Here is a 20,801-nt window from a genome sequence, read left to right on the forward strand (position 1 = left end):
GAGAGGATCTGGATATATTCACTTAATGATAATTCTTTGAATATCAAATTAACTTACAATTTGAGTCAATCTAAAATTGAATTTTTAGATTTGACCATCTTTAAGGATGAAGATGGTAAAATCCATACAGATCTATACCGTAAACCGACTGCCACCAATAGTTTGTTGCACAAAACTAGTGCCCATGCACCCGGAACCACCAAATCACTACCCATTGGGGAATTTCTCCGGATCAGACGAAACTGTAGTGATCTGGATTTATTCAAATCACAAGCTAAAGATCTGGAGAAGAGATTAATCGACCGAGGATACAGCAAACGCGGGATTAAAAAAGCAAGGACCAGGGCGCTCAAAATGGAACGGTCAGATTTACTCAGAAAAAAGACCAAAAAAGACCAAGATGCCCAGACCAGATTAATACTAACCTACAACCCATCTGTGCACCTAATAACCAGAATTATCAATAAACACTGGTCCATTCTCCAACTAGACCAAGATCTGAAACCAAATATTGGGGACTCTGTTAAAGTTGGATACAGAAGAAGTAAAAATATTAAGGACCTTGTATCTACAAGTCACTTCCAAGTGAAGAAAACTAAGACAGCCATTGTCCCTGGTTCTTTTCCCTGTGGCTCATGTTCTAGCTGCAAACACATCATAAAAAGTGACAGCATCCATGATAGATTCGGACGAACACATCGTATAAAACATTACATCAGTTGCTCTACTCAAAGTGTCATATACGCTTTACATTGCCCCTGTCCGAAGATATATGTTGGCATGACGAGCCGCAAGTTACATCGTAGACTGCAAGAACATATTCGAAACATTAAAAATGCAGGTAAAGACCTGGAAGAGGATAAGCCCTTGACTTCTGTGGCTCTACATTTTTTGCAATACCATCAATCTAATCCTTCAAGACTGAAATGCCAGGGAATGGAAAAAGTTTCCCTTGGCATTCGGGGGGGCAACTTGGAGCAAGCTTTGTTAAGATCAGAATGTAGGTGGATCTACTTGCTTGATTGTGTTGACCCAAAGGGACTCAACGAACAGAATAACTATGCTTGCTTCTTATAATATCAAAATTCCTTATGAACAAATCTAGTACCATTATTTGGCATAAACCTGAGGATATTCTAAATTAAAGGGGTTCTCTGCCTTGGCTACCCCTTTCCAGACTTTCAAACTCCACATTTATTCACCCTCGTTCCTCCCTCCCCAAATAGAGGTTTATTTTTTCATCATAACACCAAGTATTTTCATTTGTATTTGCATATTTATTCTTACCTGTGTCTAAAGCACAGTCTATGTGATGTAATTATACTCCACAACCCAAGAAGGTGTTTTTCACTATTTTCACTCTTATTCATCCTTTGGTTATTTTCACACCCCATTGAGATTATGTAAAAAATACATTCCATTTACACATCATCACTATGTGGAACTTATATTTATTTCATTATTAATGTTCACATTTCACCACATCTGATTATTACCCCCGTATACATAATTTTTGATTTATAATTTTTAATCAAAATTTGCACCATTATGTTTTTAACATTTAGGGACCATAAAAACCCCCTTATTACGTATCACAGTCCTTTGGTGTTCACACTTTTTTTCCCACACTCCCCCCATCTTAGTATTTCACAGCTCAATTTAAATGTTTTTTCACATGATCACATCCTCACTTCACAAAGGCAAACTGTTGCCTCTCACCATCACCTTTTTAGAAATCCCTTCTAGTTTATATTGTCATCGGGGTCTGAGGTGCACACTACTAAAATAAAAATAAAAACATGCTTGATATAAATCTAGTATTTCCCACTGTTATTCATATATTTCTTTATTTTTCCTTCCTCCCCTCCCCCCCTTTTTTATTAGTGTCTTATACAGCTGGATGGGTACTCATATTATGTATGGGAACGGAGGATGATCCCACGATATCCTTTGACCTTGCCACTGATTATAATCACCTCTGTTGTTGATATTGTTATTTTTATTGTTATAAGAGCATACATTTCACTTGCATCTGCGACCAATAACAGCTTGCCCGTTCTTATAAAGTGCCTTACGATATGAATGCATATGAACGGAGGACCACTTCAAGATAACCTTTAATTCAATCACTGATTAGTATCACCCCTGTTATTGGTTCTTTTTATAACAACATACATCATATGTGTATCTGTGACCAATAACGTCGTGCCGGTTTTTATAATGTATCCTATGATAAATCCGTAAGTTCCCTATGAATATCTTATCCCCAGATCGATATGAGAACAGTGAACTGATCGGCTCAACTATGATTGCAAATACTTCTTTTTGCTATACCGAGCGTACATTCGATCAGCTTGAATGTTTGATCCAGGGATTTACCCGATTATCAGTCTGTGTGTGTTTTCTTCAGTGTTACTGTTTACCTCCGTTTTCATGGAAACGTCCTTACACGTCATTGTACTGATCATTCGATTGGTCAGCCGCGCCCCCCAGCAGAACCAATGTGGTAGTACTATTCACTTCTCCTATCACCACTGAGGGAGTACCATGACGTAACGAATACTTCAGCCTATAAATGTCTGCATTAGAGCCGGCCGCCCCACCTTTGATAAAGCTCTTTTGCAAAACATGTTAGGGGGAGTAGGGACGCTTAGGTCCCTCTCCGGTTGTGTGTTTTAAATTGCTGTAACGGCCCTCGCGGGTCTACCTATAGTTCCTTAAACTTAATTTGACTTGTTACTATTAGGTAGTCCTTCAAAACATAATTTAGTGCTGCTCCGGTACCCTTGGTATTTGTTATTTTGTAATATTTCCTGTCAATGACAGGACGGTATAATAGGTAATATTATCTTTTATCTTATTTGGTAACAATCTCGCAAATATTACCCCCTTGGGAGTACCAGTAGAAACTTTATGCGCTTACTTAAGGTGTAACCTTCACGCTCTTACACTGGCTAGTATCTAAATAATTAATTACTATCTTTGAACGATACAATCATAGATATTTAAGAGAAAGATACTCAGTGGAAGCACTTTAAAGTGGGGAGAACTTGGCGGTGTTTAATTACACTGATTCATAAAGTCACATGACAACTGTGGCAGACTGTTAAATTGATCTACTTGACACTGCATTCTTCTCTCAAAAAATATATATATAGATATTGTGTTTATGGTTAACACCTGATAGAAGTTAAACTGCACACGTGCAAATATAGCTGGGTCTCCTGAATATTAATGATCCCCCCCAAAACCAATTGGGAGTCGGATCTGTACTTTCTAAATAAATACAGTCACACCAAACACACCTGATTGTTGCTAAGTTGAAATAAAATATATTGTTTTTCAAATCGCCTATTCACTATAGAAAAAACGGGCATATAAATATTAATAATATACCTACTCAACTGTCTCCGGTGTAATACCCACAGTGTTATACCATTACCCCTAAGTAAGCATATGTACAGTTAATTACCTTGGACAAATTTTTACTATAAGAAAAATCTTGACTACTAATTATCCCCCCTAACTAATTGGGAGAGGGTAGTTTGTCGTCCTAAACTACAGTATACCTACTTAATTATCTATGGTATTGCACCTATAGAATAATACGACTACCTTTTAGTGGTGACTGTCATAGATTACAGCTACAAGTTACAAGTTATATTCTTACTTCCGTTTACGAGGGTAAGGGATTGATCTTATCTTTACTGTACCTCCTCTATCCAGGGTCTATATATTAATATATACTAACCCAATTTATAAGGCACCAGATATATTGACTCTAATAATATTAAATTCATCGCCTTCTGGGTGTAGCCATTGTACCCTACTATTATACCCCTTTAGAGGTGCCACTCTACTAATAGGATCTTACTTAGACAGGTTGGAGATCTGTAATAACAATCACTTAGACATAGACCTTGCTCTAGTATCTGGGCACTGTGTGATTTGAATATTGTTAATAGACACACACTCCCAGTGGGCAGGTTATATTGTTTATACTGTTAAGAGGTTACTATATTGTACCGAGTACCTATACTCTCTTATTCCACTGCTACCTGGAGCAGTACCTTATTCTCCAAACTTGGGGGGCCCTTTATGTTACAGTGTTTTTAATTGTGTGTATCATTTCAATTGGTTTTTATTTTGAAATAAAAGTTAAGTTTTAAACGTCTCTATGCAGACAGAATGTTCTTGCATGGATCCTTTCTATCCAGTATCTAATATTGACACAAGCTTTTCTAATTGTTGAGTGCTATCCATGTACATTGCTTGTTCAGTCCTGTACTGAATCTGTTTCAAAAGACAAGGTCTGTCTACTCAAAAATGCTTAAGACTTTGCATTTCACTATTTCTAATTATGTAAAAACAAGTGTGTACAATGTAAAAGAGATATGCAACATATTTGGTGGAGCTGTGATGTACGGCGTGCTTTCTGGGATCAAGTGTTTAATCACACATGTAAGATAATAGGCATAGGTGTTCAATCAATTGCAGAAATGTTCTTATTCAATCAACCACCTGAAAAACGCTGTAAAATTAGAAGAAATCTGTTTCACATTGTAATAAATGTAGCTAGGCAATTAATCCCCAAATTCTGTAAATCCCCCCACAATTCTAAGTATGCAAGAATGTAGAATATAAGTGGACATATTATTATTGTCAGAAAGATTTCACAATTACAAATTGGGAAAACTGGATCTATGTTATGATATGATGTTTTATTGGGATAACTATAAAAGCTCTGTGCCTCCACTGGTATGCTAAGCATGTGTAATATTTGAATGTCTAATAGATATTTCTTTCCTATGGGATGGAGAGTTCACAACGTCTTTCCAGTTACTAGTGGGATATTCAACTCCTGGCCAGCAGGAGGAGGCAAAGTGCACCCCAGCAAAGCTGTTAAAGGGACATGCCACCCACATTTTTTTTTTTTATGATTTAGAAAGAGAATGCAATTTTAAACATCTTTCTAATTTACTTATATTATCTAATTTGTTTTATTCTCTTGATATTCTTTGATGAAAAGCATATCTAGATATGCTCACTAGCTGCTGATTGGTTGCTGAACATAGAAGCATTGTGTGATTGGCTCACCATGTGCATCGCTTTTTCTTCAACTAAGGATATTTAAAAAATGAAGCAAAATAAATAATGGAAGTAAATTGTAATGTTGTTTTAAATTTCTATTCTCTATCTGAATCATGAAAGAAAGATTTTGGGTTTAGTGGCCCTTTAAGTGTAACTTCCCTTACCCATAATCCCCAGTCATTCTCTTTGCCTCTGTCAATGGAGGATGTGCGAAGATGGTGTCTGAAGATATTTAATCCTTTTATGTGTACTTTTCCCTGCAAGCAAGGATTGGGGTCTAGCTGTGTCCACGTCAATCTCTTGAGTAAGAGTAGTAGTGGCTTTTAGCAGTTAAAGGGACAGTCAACCAAAAATGGCTTCTAAATTATACCTATAGAGTTTAAAACGATTAATATTTTTAAATGTAGGCCAATTTTTAACAATATTGCATTAGCATGTAAGAAGACTTACTATGTTCATTTCTGTTGTTCAAAAATGTCCGCCTGTCCCTCCCCTATTGCATCACAAGACTTTGCTCGCCTTCACTTTTCTATTCTACATGCTGCTGGCACTTGCACATGCGCAATGCGCTGATTTTCGTAAAGGGCATACTTTTAAAACCGGAACAGAAAGTAACCACTCAGTACAGAGTATGACCGAGTCCTGATCAAGCTAAGAACAAACGTACGTCTCACATATGAAACCGCTGTGTACTGAGCGGTTACGTTCTGTTCTGGTTTTAAAAGTACACCCATGACGAAAATCGGTGCATTGCGCATGTACAAACGCCGTGAGCGTGTAGAATAGAAAAGTGAAGGTGAGCAAAGACTTGTGACACAATAGGGGAGGGGGCTGGCGGACATTTTTGAACAACAGAAACGAACATAGTAAGTCTTTTTACATGCTAACGCAATATTGTTGAAAATTGGTCTACATTTAAAAATATTAATTGTTTTAAACTCTATAGGTATGATTTAGAAGCCATTTTGGGTTGACTGTCCCTTTAAAATGCTGCAAGGTCTTTGCATTACTTTTAACACTTTGTTATCCCTTTTATAGAAAGCCAGAGTTGGTTACTCTGTTCTTTCTTTTACTACAGGTCGATGACAGGGAGTGGAGTACCTGTCACACCTAAGTAGCGGCTATCTTTCCTGCAGCTAGATCTAAGGTAAGTGCCTTTGCCTTCTAGGTATTAATTAAGGATACATCTTTATTTGTTAAACAAAAATTTTTACACAGTAAGAGACTTGAAGGGACACTGAACCCAAATTTTTTTCTTTCGTGATTCAGATAGATCATTCAATTTTAAGCAACTTTCTAATTAACTCCTATTATCAATTTGTCTTTGTTCTCTTGCTATCTTTATTTGAAAAAGAAGGCATCTAAGCTAAGGAGACAGCAATCTTTGGTTCAGACCACTGGACAACACTTGTTTATTGGTTGTGAATTTATCCACCAATCAGCAAGAACAACACAGGTTGTTCATCAAAAATGGGCAGGCATCTAAACTTACATTCTTGCTTTTCAAATAAAGATACCAAGAGAATTAAGAAAATTTGATTATAGGAATAAATTAGAAAGTTGCTTAAAATTGCATACTCTGAATCACGAAAGAAAACATTTGGGTTCAGTTTCCCTTTAAGAGAGTTTACTTGGCTAAGGGGACAAAGGATTTTCCTTTATTTGTTTCAAATAGGCTTTGGCAGCTATGACAGATTATAATACACATAAGCTATGAATAAAGGTTTTACTTTATCAGCTGCTTACTGGGCTTTTACAGACATACTGTATTGAGGGTAACGGTTTTCCTTTTTAAGCCGTTTACTTTTTTATGCGCACTTTTAAGTGGTGCAGTTCTTTTTTGACCCACTCAGGATACGCAATGTCCCAGATCCATGTGGACATAGTATCACAGGGTTACAAAATAGGATTCAAGCCTTGCCCTCCAAGGGGCAGATTTCTCCTGTCAAGACTATCCTCAAACCAGGTAAAGAGGGAGGCCTTCTTAAATTGCGGAAAGGACCTATCCTCCCTGGGAGTTATTGTACCAGTCCCTCTAGAGGAACAAGGTATAGGATTCTATTCAAACCTATTTGTGGTTCCAAAAAAGGAGGGAACTTTCCGTCCCATCCTAGATCTAAAGTGTCTCAACAAGTTCCTCAAGGTTTCGTCCTTCAAGATGGAAACTATTCGTTCCATTCTTCCATTGATTCAGGAAGGTCAGTTCATCTTTTCAACTAGCAAAATCTCATACAGGGATGTTGTTGTCTTTTCTACGTTCCCACGGGTGGAAAGTCAATCTAGAAAAGAGTTCTCTAGTTTTTAAACTACAAGAGTGTGTTTCCTAGGGACAATCATAGATTCCCTGTTCATGAAGATTTTCCTGACGGACGTCAGAATCCAAGTTTCTTGCTTCTTGTCTTTCTCTCTCCAGTCTGCTTTTTGTCCAACAGTGGCTCAATGCATGGAGGTGATTGGTCCTATGGTGGCTTCCATGGTCATCATTCCTTTTGCTCGGTTCCATCTGCGTCCGCTGCAACTTTGCATGCTCATTCAATGGAATGCAGACCATTCAGATTTATCCTAGAGGATCAATCTGGACCCCCAAAAAATATACTATCTCGTGGTGGATTTCATCCGTCTCGGGGTACTTGCTTCCTGAGACCTTCCTGGGTGATTGTGACTATGGACGCCAGCCTGTCAGGCTGGGGAGCTGTTTGGGGTTCTCAAAAAGCTCAGGGCCTGTAGTCTCGGGAAGAGTCTTCTCTTCCCATAAACATCTTGGAGTTGAGAGCAATCTTCAATGCCTTGACAGCTTGGCCTCAATTATCTTTAGTCCGGTTTGTCAGATTTCATTTGGACAACATCACCTTGGTAGCTTACATCAACCACCAGGGAGGAACTCGGAGTTCCTTGGCCATGAAGGAGGTGACTCGTATTCTGCAGTAGGCAGAAGCTCACGATTGTCTCTTATCTGCCATCCACATTCCAGGAGTGGACAATTGGGAGGCGCATTTTCTGAGCAGACAGACTTTTTTCATCCCGGGGAGCGGGCTCTCCACCTCAGGTGGAGGGGGGGTTCCAGCATTAGATCTGATGGCGTCTCGTCAAAACGCCAAGCTTCCAAAGTACGGTTGAAGGTCAAGAGATCCTCAGGCCACCCTTATAGATGCTCTGGCGGTTCCTTGGGATTTTGGACTAGCATACCTGTTTCTTCTGTTTGCTCTCCTTCCACGAGTCATTGCTTGTATCAAGCAGGAGAGAGCGTCTGTGATTCTAATAGTTCCTGCCTGGCCTCGCAGGATCTGGTTTGCGGATCTGGTGAAGATGTCATCCCTTCCACCTTGGAATTTTCTTCTGAGGAAGGACCCTCTAATCCAAATTTAGATTCTCTGAAGCTGACTACTTGGAGATTAAACGCCTAGTACTGTCTAGACGTGGTATTTCGGAAGCGGTCATTGATACTATGCTTCAGGCTCGTAAACCAGTTACTCGCAGGATTTACCATAAGATATAGCTTAAGTAAAAAAAAATTGGTGTGAAGCTAAAGGTTTTTCCTGGAGTCTGGTGAGGATTCCCCAAATTTTATCTTTTCTTCAGGATGGCCTGTAGAAAGGTTTGTAAGTCAGTACTCTGAAAGGTCAGATTTCTGCACTGTCTATCCTTTTACTCAAACGTCTGGAAGATTTACCAGATGTTGAAGCTTTTGTTCAGGCCCTGGTCAGAATCGGGCCTGTGTTTTAAACCTGTTGCTCCTCCCTGGTGCCTTATTCTAGTTCTTAAAGTTTTGCAGCAGGCTCCGTTTGAGCCAATGCATGTTGTTGATATAGAATTGTTATCTTGGAAGTTTTCGTTTTTCCTTGCTATTTTTTCTGCTCGCAGAGTTTCTGAGCTTTCAGCTCTGCAGTGTGATTCCCTGTACCTTATTTTTCATGCCGATAAGGCAGTCCTCGGTACTAAATTGTGTTTTCTCCCTAAGGTTGTGTCGAATCGAAACCTTAATCAGGAAATTGTTGTTTCTTCTTTTTGTCTTAATCCTTCTCATAAGGAATGTCTTTTGCATAACTTGGATGTTGTGCACGCTAGTAAAGATTTTCGGCAATCTTCTGCCCTGTTTGTTGTTTTTCTCTGAAAAGCATAAGGGTCAGAAGGCCACTTCTACTACTCGTTCCCTCTGGTTAAGAAGTATGATTCGTTTTGCTTCTGAGACTGCTGGACAGCAGCCTCCTGAGAGAATTACAGCTCATTCCACTAGGGCTGTCTCCTCTTCTTGGGCTTTCAAAAATCAAGCTTCTGTGGAACAGATTTGCAAGGCTGCAACTTGGTCCTCTCTGCATACATTTTCCAAATTTGATACTTTTGCCTTGGCTGAGGCCTCTTTTGGGAGAAAGGTTCTTCAATTGGTGGTGCCTTCTGTTTAGGCCCTCCTGCCTTGTTCTCCCTCCCTGTTCATTCCGTTTACTCTAGCTTGGGTATTGGTTCCCACTAGTAATTGGAATGATGTTGTGGACTCTCCATGCCATAGAAAAGAAAACAAAATGTATGCTTACCTGATGAATTTCTTTCTTTCCTGGCATGGAGAGTCCACGACCCCACCCTCTTTTTAAAATATAATTCAGCAGTTTTTTTGCGTAAACCTCAGGCACCTCTATACCCTTGTGTTTCTTCTTTTTCCATTTTCCTTCAGCTCAATGACTGGGGATTATGGATAAGGGAAGTTACACTTAACATCTTTGCTGGGGTGCTCTTTGCCTCCTCTTGCTGGCCTGGAGTTGAATATCCCACTAGTAATTGGAATGAGACAAAGATAAATAATTTCAGAACTTTTTCCACCTTTTAATGTGACCTATAAACTGTACAACTCAATTGAAAAACAAACTGAAATCTTTTAGGTGGAGGCAAGAAAACAAAAAAAACTAAAATAATGTGGTTGCATAAATGTGCACACCCTCTTATAACTGGGGATGTAGCTGTGTTCAGAATTAAGCAATCGCATTCAAAATCATGTTAAATAGGAGTCAGCATACACCTGCCATAACGCCAAATAAAGTTCAACTGCTCTAGTTGGTCTTTCCTGAAATTTTCTTAGTCACATCCCACAGCAAAAGCCATGGTCCACAGAGAGCTTCCAAAGCATCAGAGGGATCTCATTGATAAAATGTATCAGTCAGGAGAAGGGTACAAAAGAATTTCCAAGGCATTAGATATACAATGGAACACAGTGAAGACAGTCATCATTAAGTGGAGAAAATATGGCACAACAGTGACATTACCAAGAACTGGACGTCCCTCCAAAATTGATGAAAAGATGAGAAGAAAACTGGTCTGGGAGGCTACCAAGAGGCCTGCAGCAACATTAAAGGAGCTGCAGGAATATCTGGCAAGTACTGGCTGTGTGGTACATGTGACAACAATCTCCCCTATTCTTCATATGTCTGGGCTATGGGGTAGAGTGGCAAGACAAAAGCCTTTTCTTACCAAGATAAACATCCAAGCCAGGCTACATTTTGCAAAAACACATCTGAAATCTCCCAAAAGCATGTGGGAAAAGGTGTTATGGTCTGATGAAACCAAGGTTGAACTTTTTGGCCATAATTCCAAAAGATATGTTTGGCACAAGAACAACACTGCACATCACCAAAATAACACCATACCCACAGTGAAGCATGGTGGGGCTGTTTTTCTTCAGCTGGATCTTGGGCCTTAGTTAAACTAGAGGGATTTATGAACAGTTCCAAATACCAGTCAATATTGGCACAAAACCTTCAGGCTTCTGCTAGAAAGCTGAAAATTAAGAGGAACTTCATCTTTCAGCATGACAACGACCCAAAGCATACATCCAAATCAACAAAGGAATGGCTTCACCTGAAGAAGATTAAAGTTTTGGAATGGCCCAGCCAGAGCCCAGACCTGAATCCGATTTGAAAATCTGTGGGGTGATCTGAAGAGGGCTGTGCACAGGAGATGCCCTCGCAATCTGACATATTTGTAGTGTTTTTGCAAAGAAGAGTGGGCAAATCTTGCCAAGTCAAAATGTGCCATGCTGATAGACTCCTACCCAAAAAGACTGAGTGCTGTAATAAAATCAAAAGGTGCGTCAACAAAGTATTAGTTTAAGGGTGTGCACACTTATGCAACCATATTATTTTATTTTTATATTTTTTCTTCCCTCTACCTAAAACATTTCAGTTTGTTTTTCAATTGAGTTGTACAGTTTATAGGTCACATTAAAGGTGGACAAAGTTCTGAAATGATTTAGCTTTGTCTAATTTTTTTACATCAAAGAAACCTTTAACAGGGGTTTGTAGACTTTTTATATCACATACATATATATATATATATATATATATATATATATATATATATATATATATATATATATATATATATATACTGTGTGTATGTATGTATGTGTATGTATGTGTGTATATATATATATATATATATATATATATATATATATATATATATATATATCTCTTCAGTATGGGCGACTTGATCATTTCTCGACTACACTCTAAAGTTACCAACAGGGCTCCATGTAAGTGTACTGTTACCAGTTTTTTTTTTTTTTTATCTTTTAGTTTTCACTGTCACATGTATCCATACGCCGAAGATGAATCTTCTCGTCTGGATACTCTTAGAGAGCTTCTGATTAAGATCCAAGACATACAGAAGGTGAGGGATCCACAAACCAAGAATGCGTTATATTTACATACAACAAAATAAAAAAATTGTTGAAATAGAAGTGTGTATGTTAGAAAACAAACAATTCAATGTAATCTATTTAATAAATGTGTTTAAAATGATTGTAAGACTATCATGTGCTTTTTTTTTTTTTTTAAACAATGTTATTCAAATAATAGATGCAACCAATTCTGAATATCTTAAATACTGTTTGTTTATACATATGGCATATGTTAAGTAGCAATATCACAAAAAATACTTGGGTTGCTCTGATCTTAACAATATTTGGTACTGGGGTTTACTGTATCATTCTCCTATATACCTAAATAATACACCTATAGTAGATCCATACGTATATCACAGAGAGAGGAATGTGTCTGGTAACGTACCACTGTAATAAAAATGTGCCACTCTTACATAAAATGGCTTTGCACCTTTTTAACAAGGTCTTTATCCATTGAATTATATAATAAATGTTGTAATTGCTGATATAAACTTGTATTAATTTTCTTATGCTGTAAAGAACAATAGCAATTTTGCTCAATAGTCTTCTTCTGGAATTAACATAAAAATACTTTGCTCATCATTTATTGTGAGCCAATAATCATAGTGGGTCATATTAGACATTTCAGGTTCCTCTCCATTCTACAAGTTGCGTGTTCTCAACACCCCTGATACCTTTAAATAGTGAAACCTCAATAACATGATGACCATATCCACAGTATATTAATCTCCATGCCAGTGGTGCATGATGTCCTAAACATGACTCTGATGATGTTATCCAAGATGGCAAAGAACTTTGCAGCTTCATTAATATAGAAAACTGTACAAAACTAAGAGACTGAATAAGCTTTATTAAGCATCACACAAGTACAATATATATCAATCCTTCCTTTAAAAAAATACCATACATTTGTATCGTCCATTAAAGGCAATAATATTTTTTTATTTAAATATTTGAGGTGAAGATGCACCCTTTATGAATTCATGAATGTTAAGAGGACGTTATGTTTCTTGTCTCTCACAGGTGCTGTCTCAAACAGAAGGTTACTTGTCTCAGGTGCTTGTTCGAACTGCTGAAGTGCTGCATCCCTGGAAAATTAAAGTGAGAAAGATGAAACACATTTATCTCATTCTAAATCTATGCAGTGTCCGTGAACGTTGTCTGATTGGGGAAGTTTGGTGTCCTGTGGCTGACTTACCCATTCTACAAGGGGCACTGGCTCGAGCATCGGTAGGTGGAGAACCTCAGTGATATAAATATTTGACGTTGGAAATATGGCATTTTTTATGTTTCAGATAAAGCTAAAATCACATTAAAGATTTAAAGTAGGAGTTGTACAGAGATATATCGGAGAAATAAGATATTCAGTATAATAAGATATTCAAACTTACCTCTGTACCGCCAAACCAGACTTGTCAAACTATGTCTTCATGGACCTCGCTTTCTAAGGTGTTTAGTGAGGTCAGTCTTTTGTGCAAGCTACTCAACTTCCTTCACACCAGAGTTGTCAAACTATGTCTTCATGGACCTCGCTTTCTAAGGTGTTTAGTGAGGTCAGTCTTTTGTGCAAGCTACTCAACTTCCTTCACACCAGAGTTGTCAAACTATGTCTTCATGGACCTCGCTTTCTAAGGTGTTTAGTGAGGTCAGTCTTTTGTGCAAGCTACTCAAATTCCTTCACACCAGAGTTGTCAAACTATGTCTTCATGGACCTCTCTTTGTAAGGTGTTTAGTGAGGTCAAGGCTTTGTGCAGGCTACTAGATTTCCTCCAAACCAGACTTGTCAAACTATGTCTTCATGGACCTTTGTGCACAGAGGCACAGTATTGTCATACATTTAAAAGTTAGAGAACTAAAGGTAACACAATATATAAGGTAAGAGTGCTGTTCTTTGGGACTTCATATATAATGTATGACCCCCCCACACACACACAATGTTTTAATAAAATAGGGCGTTGGCATGGTGTGATTCTGGTGCTTTATGATTTAAAACATTCAAAAATGGCATTATTAGATGAGTTGTAGCACTTTATATTGATGTATTTGTATTGATTTTTTTTTTTTAATTTCTATTTTCTAGGAGAGTAGTGGAGGGGGTGGTGAATCATTCTGTCAAAAGATTCCATGCTCTTTTAGCCCTCCTACCCTTATCCGAACCAATAAATTCACATCTGGCTTTCAGGAAATTGTGGATGCCTATGGTGTGGCTGCTTACCAAGAAGTGAACCCAGGTTCGAGTCCTCGCACATGCTCTTTCTTTGTCTATTCCTGCTCTGCCAATGAATTAATTACCCTATTCTTTTTCTCCTTCCAGCTGTCTACACAATTATAACATTCCCATTCCTTTTTGCTGTGATGTTCGGGGATGTTGGACATGGTCTGCTCATGTTTCTCTTTGCACTTTGGCTAGTTTTAAGTGAGGATAATCCCAAATATAAATACTCCCAGGATGAGGTAAGAATCTGCATTTGAAAGGTTTAACAGCTGAAGGAGATAAAAAAAAAAATGACAGGAACATTATGTACCTTTTTTTTTATTATAGATTTTCAATATGTGTTTTGGAGGACGTTATCTAATTCTCCTAATGGGCGCATTCTCTATTTATACTGGATTTGTGTATAATGAATGTTTCAGTCAAGCCACTGTCATCTTTCCCTCTGGTTGGAGTGTTGCTACCATGGCAAAAGTAAAAAACTGGACGTAAGTTATTTTATTTTTTTATATTTTTGGGGGTGTTTCATAGTGTGTATATATATTAATATTATGTTCTTTCAATTTAAGAGTGGACTCACCTCCAGAACCTCTGGACCCCAACATTACTGGTGTCTTTATTGCTCCATATCCATTTGGAATTGACCCAGTGAGTTGTGTTTTTTTTTTAACTTAACAGTCTTACTTTTTACTTTACCTTAATCACACTTTTCTTTACTTTTTAGATTTGGAGTCTCTCTTCCAATCGTCTCACCTTCCTGAACTCATTTAAGATGAAGATGTCTATAATTTTGGGAGTCTGTCACATGACATTTGGTGTTTTTCTTGGCATCTTTAACTACATGTACGTTTTTGGGTTTTTTTTAGTCTTTTTCTCTGCATTATTGTATAAATGGGTTTTTATGTTGGTTATAATCTATGACTCAGCCAAACAAGGTTATGTTTTGCATTTTTGTCTACATTTTTAGCAAACTAAGCTGCATAATTAGACCCTTTTTTACAAGTGTGGTAGAATTTATATATGTGATAGAAAAAGTGCAGATACTTGTTTTATAGCTATAAAATCCTCAGTCTGATATTTTACTATAATTCACTATGCTATCTCATCATTTACCCCTCTGCTTACATCAAGATCATTTTATATAATTCACTGAAAATTGTAGCATTTGCTTTATGTGCTGTGCCTAATATGTTTTCTTATTTTTTTATCTATATGTATTTTTTCTGTCATACAGTCACTTCAGAAAGTCATATCGTATCCTTCTTGTATCTCTCCCGGAGCTCCTGTTTCTTCTCTGTCTCTTTGGGTATCTGGTCTTTATGGTGATATATAAGTGGTTGGCCTGGCATGCACAGGATGCTAATACTGCACCAAGTCTCCTTATTCATTTTATTGACATGTTCCTGTTTACCCAGAATGAAGGGAACCATAGTCTCTATGATGGTCAGGTAAAAGCATAACATGCCAAAGATTGTTATATCCACAATAGAATAAGTCTATTAAAAATGTTTATTTGTGTACATATTTTGGGTAGTGGAACTAGTTCTTATATGTTGCTCTTTTTAGAATGTTGTGCAAAAGGTCCTGGTGGTTGTTGCTTTACTATGTGTTCCAATTCTGCTGCTTGGAGACCCAATCTGTCTTTACATTCAGCATCGAAGGAAAAATAATGACCACCACCAACATATCCAGGTATGAGAAATATGTTTTAGTTAGTGGGTACAGCCTCGCTCTTTGCAGTTGTATCTTTTTCATTGGAACTTTATTTCAGCACTCTCTGAACAATGAGGAAAGAAGTCCACTGCTAGAAGACACCACAGAGCCTACAGAAATCACAGAGCCTATAGAAAACACTCATAAAAAAGCTAAGGACCAGCACGGACATAAAGAGGTTAGTTTTTTCCAGCTCCTTCTAATAATCTGTATGTTACCAGCACGACTTCTTCTTTACATTACATTGGTAACCTGATTTACCCTCCTTGTCTTTTACAGTTTGATGTTTCTGATGTTTTCTTGCACCAGATGATTCACACTATTGAGTTTTGCCTAGGCTGCATCTCTAACACTGCATCTTATCTTCGATTATGGGCACTAAGCCTGGCACATGCACGTAAATATCACAATTGCATTTGTTTGGTCAATGTTTGGAAGGCATTTCTATTTAATTAAAGGGAAACTGAACCAACATGAATTTCTTTCAGGATTCACATAGAGCATGCAATTTTAAGCAACTTTCTAATTTACTCCTATTATCAAATTTTATTTGTTCTCTTGGTATCTTTATTTGAAAAAGCAGGAATGTAAGCTGATTTTTGGTTCAGCACCCTGGATAGTGCTTGCTGATTGGTGGGGACATTTAGCCACCAATCAGCAAGCTGTACCCAGGTGCTGAACCAAAGATGGGCTGTTTTGTAAGCTTACATTCCTGCTTTTTCAAATAAAGATACCAAGAGCACAAAGAAAAATTGATAATAGGAGTAAATTAGAAAGTTGATTAAAATTGTGTGCTCTATCTAAATCATGAAAGAAAGAATTTGGGTTCAGTATCCATTTAAAGGGATACTAAACCCATGTTTTCTTTTTCTTTAATGATATGGACAGAGCATGCAATTTTAAACAACTTTCTAATTTACTCCTATTATCAGCAAGCACTACCCAGGGTGCTGAACCAAAAATGGTCCGGCTCCTAAGCTTTTATTACTGCGTTTCAAATAAAGATACCAAGAGAACGAAGAAACATTGATAATAGGAGTAAAGTTGCTTAAAATTGCATGCTCTATCTGAATAATAAAAGAAAAAAGTTGGGGTTAATCCCTTTTAAGAAGATTCTCTAATTATTTACTATACCCATTTTTCAGTCTTCCAGGATTCTCACTCCTTTCATGTTGTTTTATTTAGAGTTGTCAGAGGTTTTGTGGCAGATGGTGATGAGACAGGGATTCATCGGGCTGTCCTTTGTATGGGGTGTTGTTATTGTTCCGGTTTTTGCGGCATTTGCTGTGTTGACAGTAGCCATTTTGCTTGTTATGGAGGGGCTATCTGCATTTCTACACGCTCTCCGTCTACACTGGTGAGTCTTATAGTGCAATGGGAAGTACAGGCCTATTTTAAAAATACAAACAAAATGTTTCTAGGTGCATATACAGTTAGGAACAAGCACAGCTAAATAGTAATTATAGTGCCTACAAACTAGTTAGTGTCATTTACTGTGTGTATTTGTATGTATTGTAATTGTATCTCATTTCCACAAAAACTCTGCAAGTCATATTCAATGAAGTGCCTGTAGTGATGTTAAAGGGATAGTAAACTCCAAAAATGTTATTGTTTAAAAAGATAGATGATCCCTTTATGTACCGTTCCCCAGTTTTGCATAACCAACACTGTTATAGAAATATATTTTTTACCTCTGATTACCTTGTATCTAAGCCTCTGCAGACTGACCCTTATCTCAGTTCTTTTGACAGACTTGCATTTCAGGCAATTAGTGCTGCCTCTTCAATAACTTTACATGAGTGAGCACAATGTTATTTATATGAAACACATGAAATAACGCCCTATAGCTGTGAAAAACTGTCAAATGCAATCGGATAAGAGGTGGACTTCAAGGGCTTAGAAATTAGCATATGAGCCTACCTAGGTTTAGCTTTCAACTAAGAATACCAAGTGAACAAAGCACATTTGATGATAAAAGTAAAATAGAAAGGTGTTTATAATTATATGATCTATCTGAATCATGAAAGTTTATTTTGGACTTTACTATCCCTTTAAGAGTTTTGAAAGGACCAATATATTAAATATAGGAGTAAATTTAGAAGAGTTTTACTAGCTGTTAATACTTGTCTAGTTCCTGTTATAGGGGCAGTAAACACCTTGTAATTACAATACATTTCTGTTATATATGTATAGAATAAAATATCAGCCAAGTCTTATTGTTTTTAAAACAAGTTAAAATCCTTTTTACTACAATTATTTTTCAATAGCCAAACTCCACTCACCATGTGCTTTATTTGGAGGAGCCAATCTGGGCTTTAGTCTGCAGACAACAAGGCTAACCACTGTCATAGAGTTTGTATAAAGGGAATTGTTTTGCAGTTGTTATCGATTAAAGACAATTAGGGAAAAATATATAGCAGAGTTCGTCTTGAGAAGTCAGTAAGGATGCATTTCAAGGTCTGAGAATTAGAAACCGCAAAATTTTCATAGCTAAATTACATGAAGGGGGTTGTTTATTCTGCATAACAAAACTTATTATATAAAAATCTCAAGGTGTTTACTGTCCCTTTTTAATACCTCCACATAGAGGTATACAATTACCACACTTCAAGTGGTATTCAGTTTGCTATCTACTTTCTAGACATTGTCACTGTTCTTTAATTGGCTTTTTCACAAGGAAATTTATTTTTTATTTTATTTCTACAACTAATAGCTTTTTGTTTTTTTTTATTTACAGGGTAGAATTCCAGAACAAATTTTACACCGGTGACGGATACAAGTTCTCTCCTTTCTCTTTTGAGACTCTCTTTTAGTTTTGTAAAAATAAAAAACCATATTAGATGGAAGTTGAGCCATTATTATATAGAGAAATGCTTGCATCAATAGAATAGCCTTTTTTCATTGCACAAACAAATAAACTGCTTTTAAGCATCAATGTGTTTTTTTTCCAAAACAGTTTAAAGGCTAATGTTTCTCAATCTCCTTAAAAAATAAATAAAAATAAATAGCCCCCCCCCCCTGCCCTTTGCAGCTATAACAGGCACAAGATTTCTGGAAAGTGTTCCATAAGATTTTGGAGTGTGTCTGTGGGAATTTGTTCCCATTCAGCCAATAGAACATCTGTGAGGACAGGCACTGGTGTTGGGTGAGAAGCTCTGGCTTCCAATTCATGCCAAAGCTGTTCAGTACAGTGCAAGCCACTTAAGTTCCTCCACACCAAACCTATCAAACAATATCTTCATGGGTCTCACTTTGTGCAATGAGGCATAATCGTGCTGGAACAGGATGGGGCCTTCCTCAAAATATTGCCACAAAGTTGGAAGCATCCAATTGTCTAAACTGTTTTTCTATCCTGTAGCATTAAGATGATCCTTCACTTGAACTAAGGGGCCTAGCACAAACCTTGAAAAAACAGACCAAAACCATTATCTCCCCTACATCAAAAATTTTAGTAGGCACCATACATTCCAGCAGGTAGCATTCTTCTGCTTTCCGTAACCCCTAGATTTCTCAGTCAGGCTGCCAGATAGTGAAACCTGATTTATCACTCCAGAGAAGACATTTCAACTTTTCCAGTGGCAGTGTACTTTAAACAACTCCAGATGGTGCTTGCCATTGCACATGTTGATGTGAGGCTTGTGTACAGTTGTTTAGTCATGGAAACCCATTTTGTGAAGCCCCCGACGCATAGTACTTGTGCTGATGTTGCTACCAGGCAGTTTAGAACTCTGTAGTGATGCAACAGATATTTAATTTTTAAAAGATAACTTTTATTATTTCAATTTATTTTACAAGATAACTTTTTATTGAGAGTTTTAAAGAAGATAACAATTATCCAGGATAATAACATGTTGCAACAGTGTATATATAGATTATAAATATTACTAATTTATAGGAAAACACAAAATGATAGGTGATTTTAACACACTATGCGCTTCACCACTTGCATGCCCCGCTCTCTGTGAGTTTGCGTGGTCTACCACTTCGTGTCTGGGCTGTTGCTGCTCTTAGATGCTCTTCCACTTCACAATAATCTCACTTCAACTTGTAGCAAAGTTGGTAATGTTTAAAGTTACTGAGCTGTTTAGTATGACACACAGTGCTGTCAGTGATTGTATGTACTGGATTGTATGCACCTGCTAGCAATGGGTGTGGCTAAAACACCTGATTTTAATATTTAGCAGGGGTGTCCACATAATTTGTACATTGTAGCAGAAAAATAAATTTGTGATTTTGCAATTAAGTGGTTTTTTTCTTGTAATATATTGTTCCTGTAATTTTTTTATTGAAAATCTTCATAAACTCTTATAATCACAGGCTTTGCATCTTCCACAAGTAATAAATGCAATACAAATCCAAACAAAGGATATAAACGAGAACAAGTCTTTCAGTCTTCAATGAAATCCAAGTAGTGTGTCAAATGAATAAAAAGTCCAGCTTTCGATTCCCTGTGGATTTCCAGTGAATCTTAAAGAGAAATCTGATATAGTGCAATACCTCAATGAATCAAATAAATGCAATATAAAAGGCGATATACTCACACTTTAGAGAGCTACTATAAGCTTATGTATATGGCGGTCCTGATTCACAACGCTGTCAGGATCAACTGTAGATGTAGCTGGAGATCTGATATATATCTATATATAGGTACTTGTAAAAGAAAGACACAATACTGTGATACCGTAAAAACACAGCTCAGAATGTTGTGGAAAAAGTGTACACTCACACTTTAAGGAGCTGATCACAGCTCTAGATGAATTGCAGTCTCGGTATAAGCAACTGAGACAGCTATACAAAGGTGCAGGAACACTTGGTAAAATAGTAAATTTTAATAAAATCAAACATAAAACTTATAAAATGTATATGCCAGTGTACAGTCACTCAGGGGTAAAGTATATACATACTATTCCATGCAAGGTATCAAGTTCTTAGAATGAAATTAATTTGTATACAGCGCCAACATTACACGATACAAGCTCCCAAAATGAGACCCCTAAAAACTCAAAGATAATAGATATGAATAGAAGGAGGGAGCGCCTAAAAAAGGCTAAAGTATCTACATATGCTAAAATATCAAAGTTAAAACTTAATTTATTTCAAACTTAACATACGGTA

The 20,801-nt window shown here is 37.2% G+C and overlaps 1 protein-coding gene across 4 annotated transcripts in view; it reads left to right on the forward strand.

Annotated features, from left to right (window-relative positions):
• TCIRG1 (T cell immune regulator 1, ATPase H+ transporting V0 subunit a3) overlaps nucleotides 1-19,929 on the forward strand; it is a 165,708-nt gene extending 145,779 nt beyond the window's left edge. For 3 of the 4 annotated variants that reach the window (XM_053692357.1, XM_053692358.1, XM_053692359.1), the window contains exons 8-20: nucleotides 11,655-11,748; nucleotides 12,785-12,991; nucleotides 13,842-13,992; nucleotides 14,076-14,215; nucleotides 14,304-14,461; nucleotides 14,543-14,621; nucleotides 14,698-14,816; nucleotides 15,208-15,421; nucleotides 15,540-15,665; nucleotides 15,745-15,864; nucleotides 15,966-16,083; nucleotides 16,872-17,043; nucleotides 18,424-19,929. In XM_053692357.1, the coding sequence (XP_053548332.1) occupies nucleotides 11,655-11,748; nucleotides 12,785-12,991; nucleotides 13,842-13,992; nucleotides 14,076-14,215; nucleotides 14,304-14,461; nucleotides 14,543-14,621; nucleotides 14,698-14,816; nucleotides 15,208-15,421; nucleotides 15,540-15,665; nucleotides 15,745-15,864; nucleotides 15,966-16,083; nucleotides 16,872-17,043; nucleotides 18,424-18,499 (1,774 nt within the window). In that variant the 3' untranslated portion in view covers nucleotides 18,500-19,929. The remainder of the gene's footprint in view (nucleotides 1-11,654; nucleotides 11,749-12,784; nucleotides 12,992-13,841; nucleotides 13,993-14,075; nucleotides 14,216-14,303; nucleotides 14,462-14,542; nucleotides 14,622-14,697; nucleotides 14,817-15,207; nucleotides 15,422-15,539; nucleotides 15,666-15,744; nucleotides 15,865-15,965; nucleotides 16,084-16,871; nucleotides 17,044-18,423) is intronic. The other variant, XM_053692360.1, reaches the window with a different exon arrangement.
• The last annotated feature ends 872 nt before the right edge of the window (nucleotides 19,930-20,801 follow it).

The sequence above is a fragment of the Bombina bombina genome, chromosome 9 (genome assembly GCF_027579735.1).
Source record: "Bombina bombina isolate aBomBom1 chromosome 9, aBomBom1.pri, whole genome shotgun sequence".
Lineage (NCBI taxonomy): Eukaryota > Metazoa > Chordata > Amphibia > Anura > Bombinatoridae > Bombina > Bombina bombina.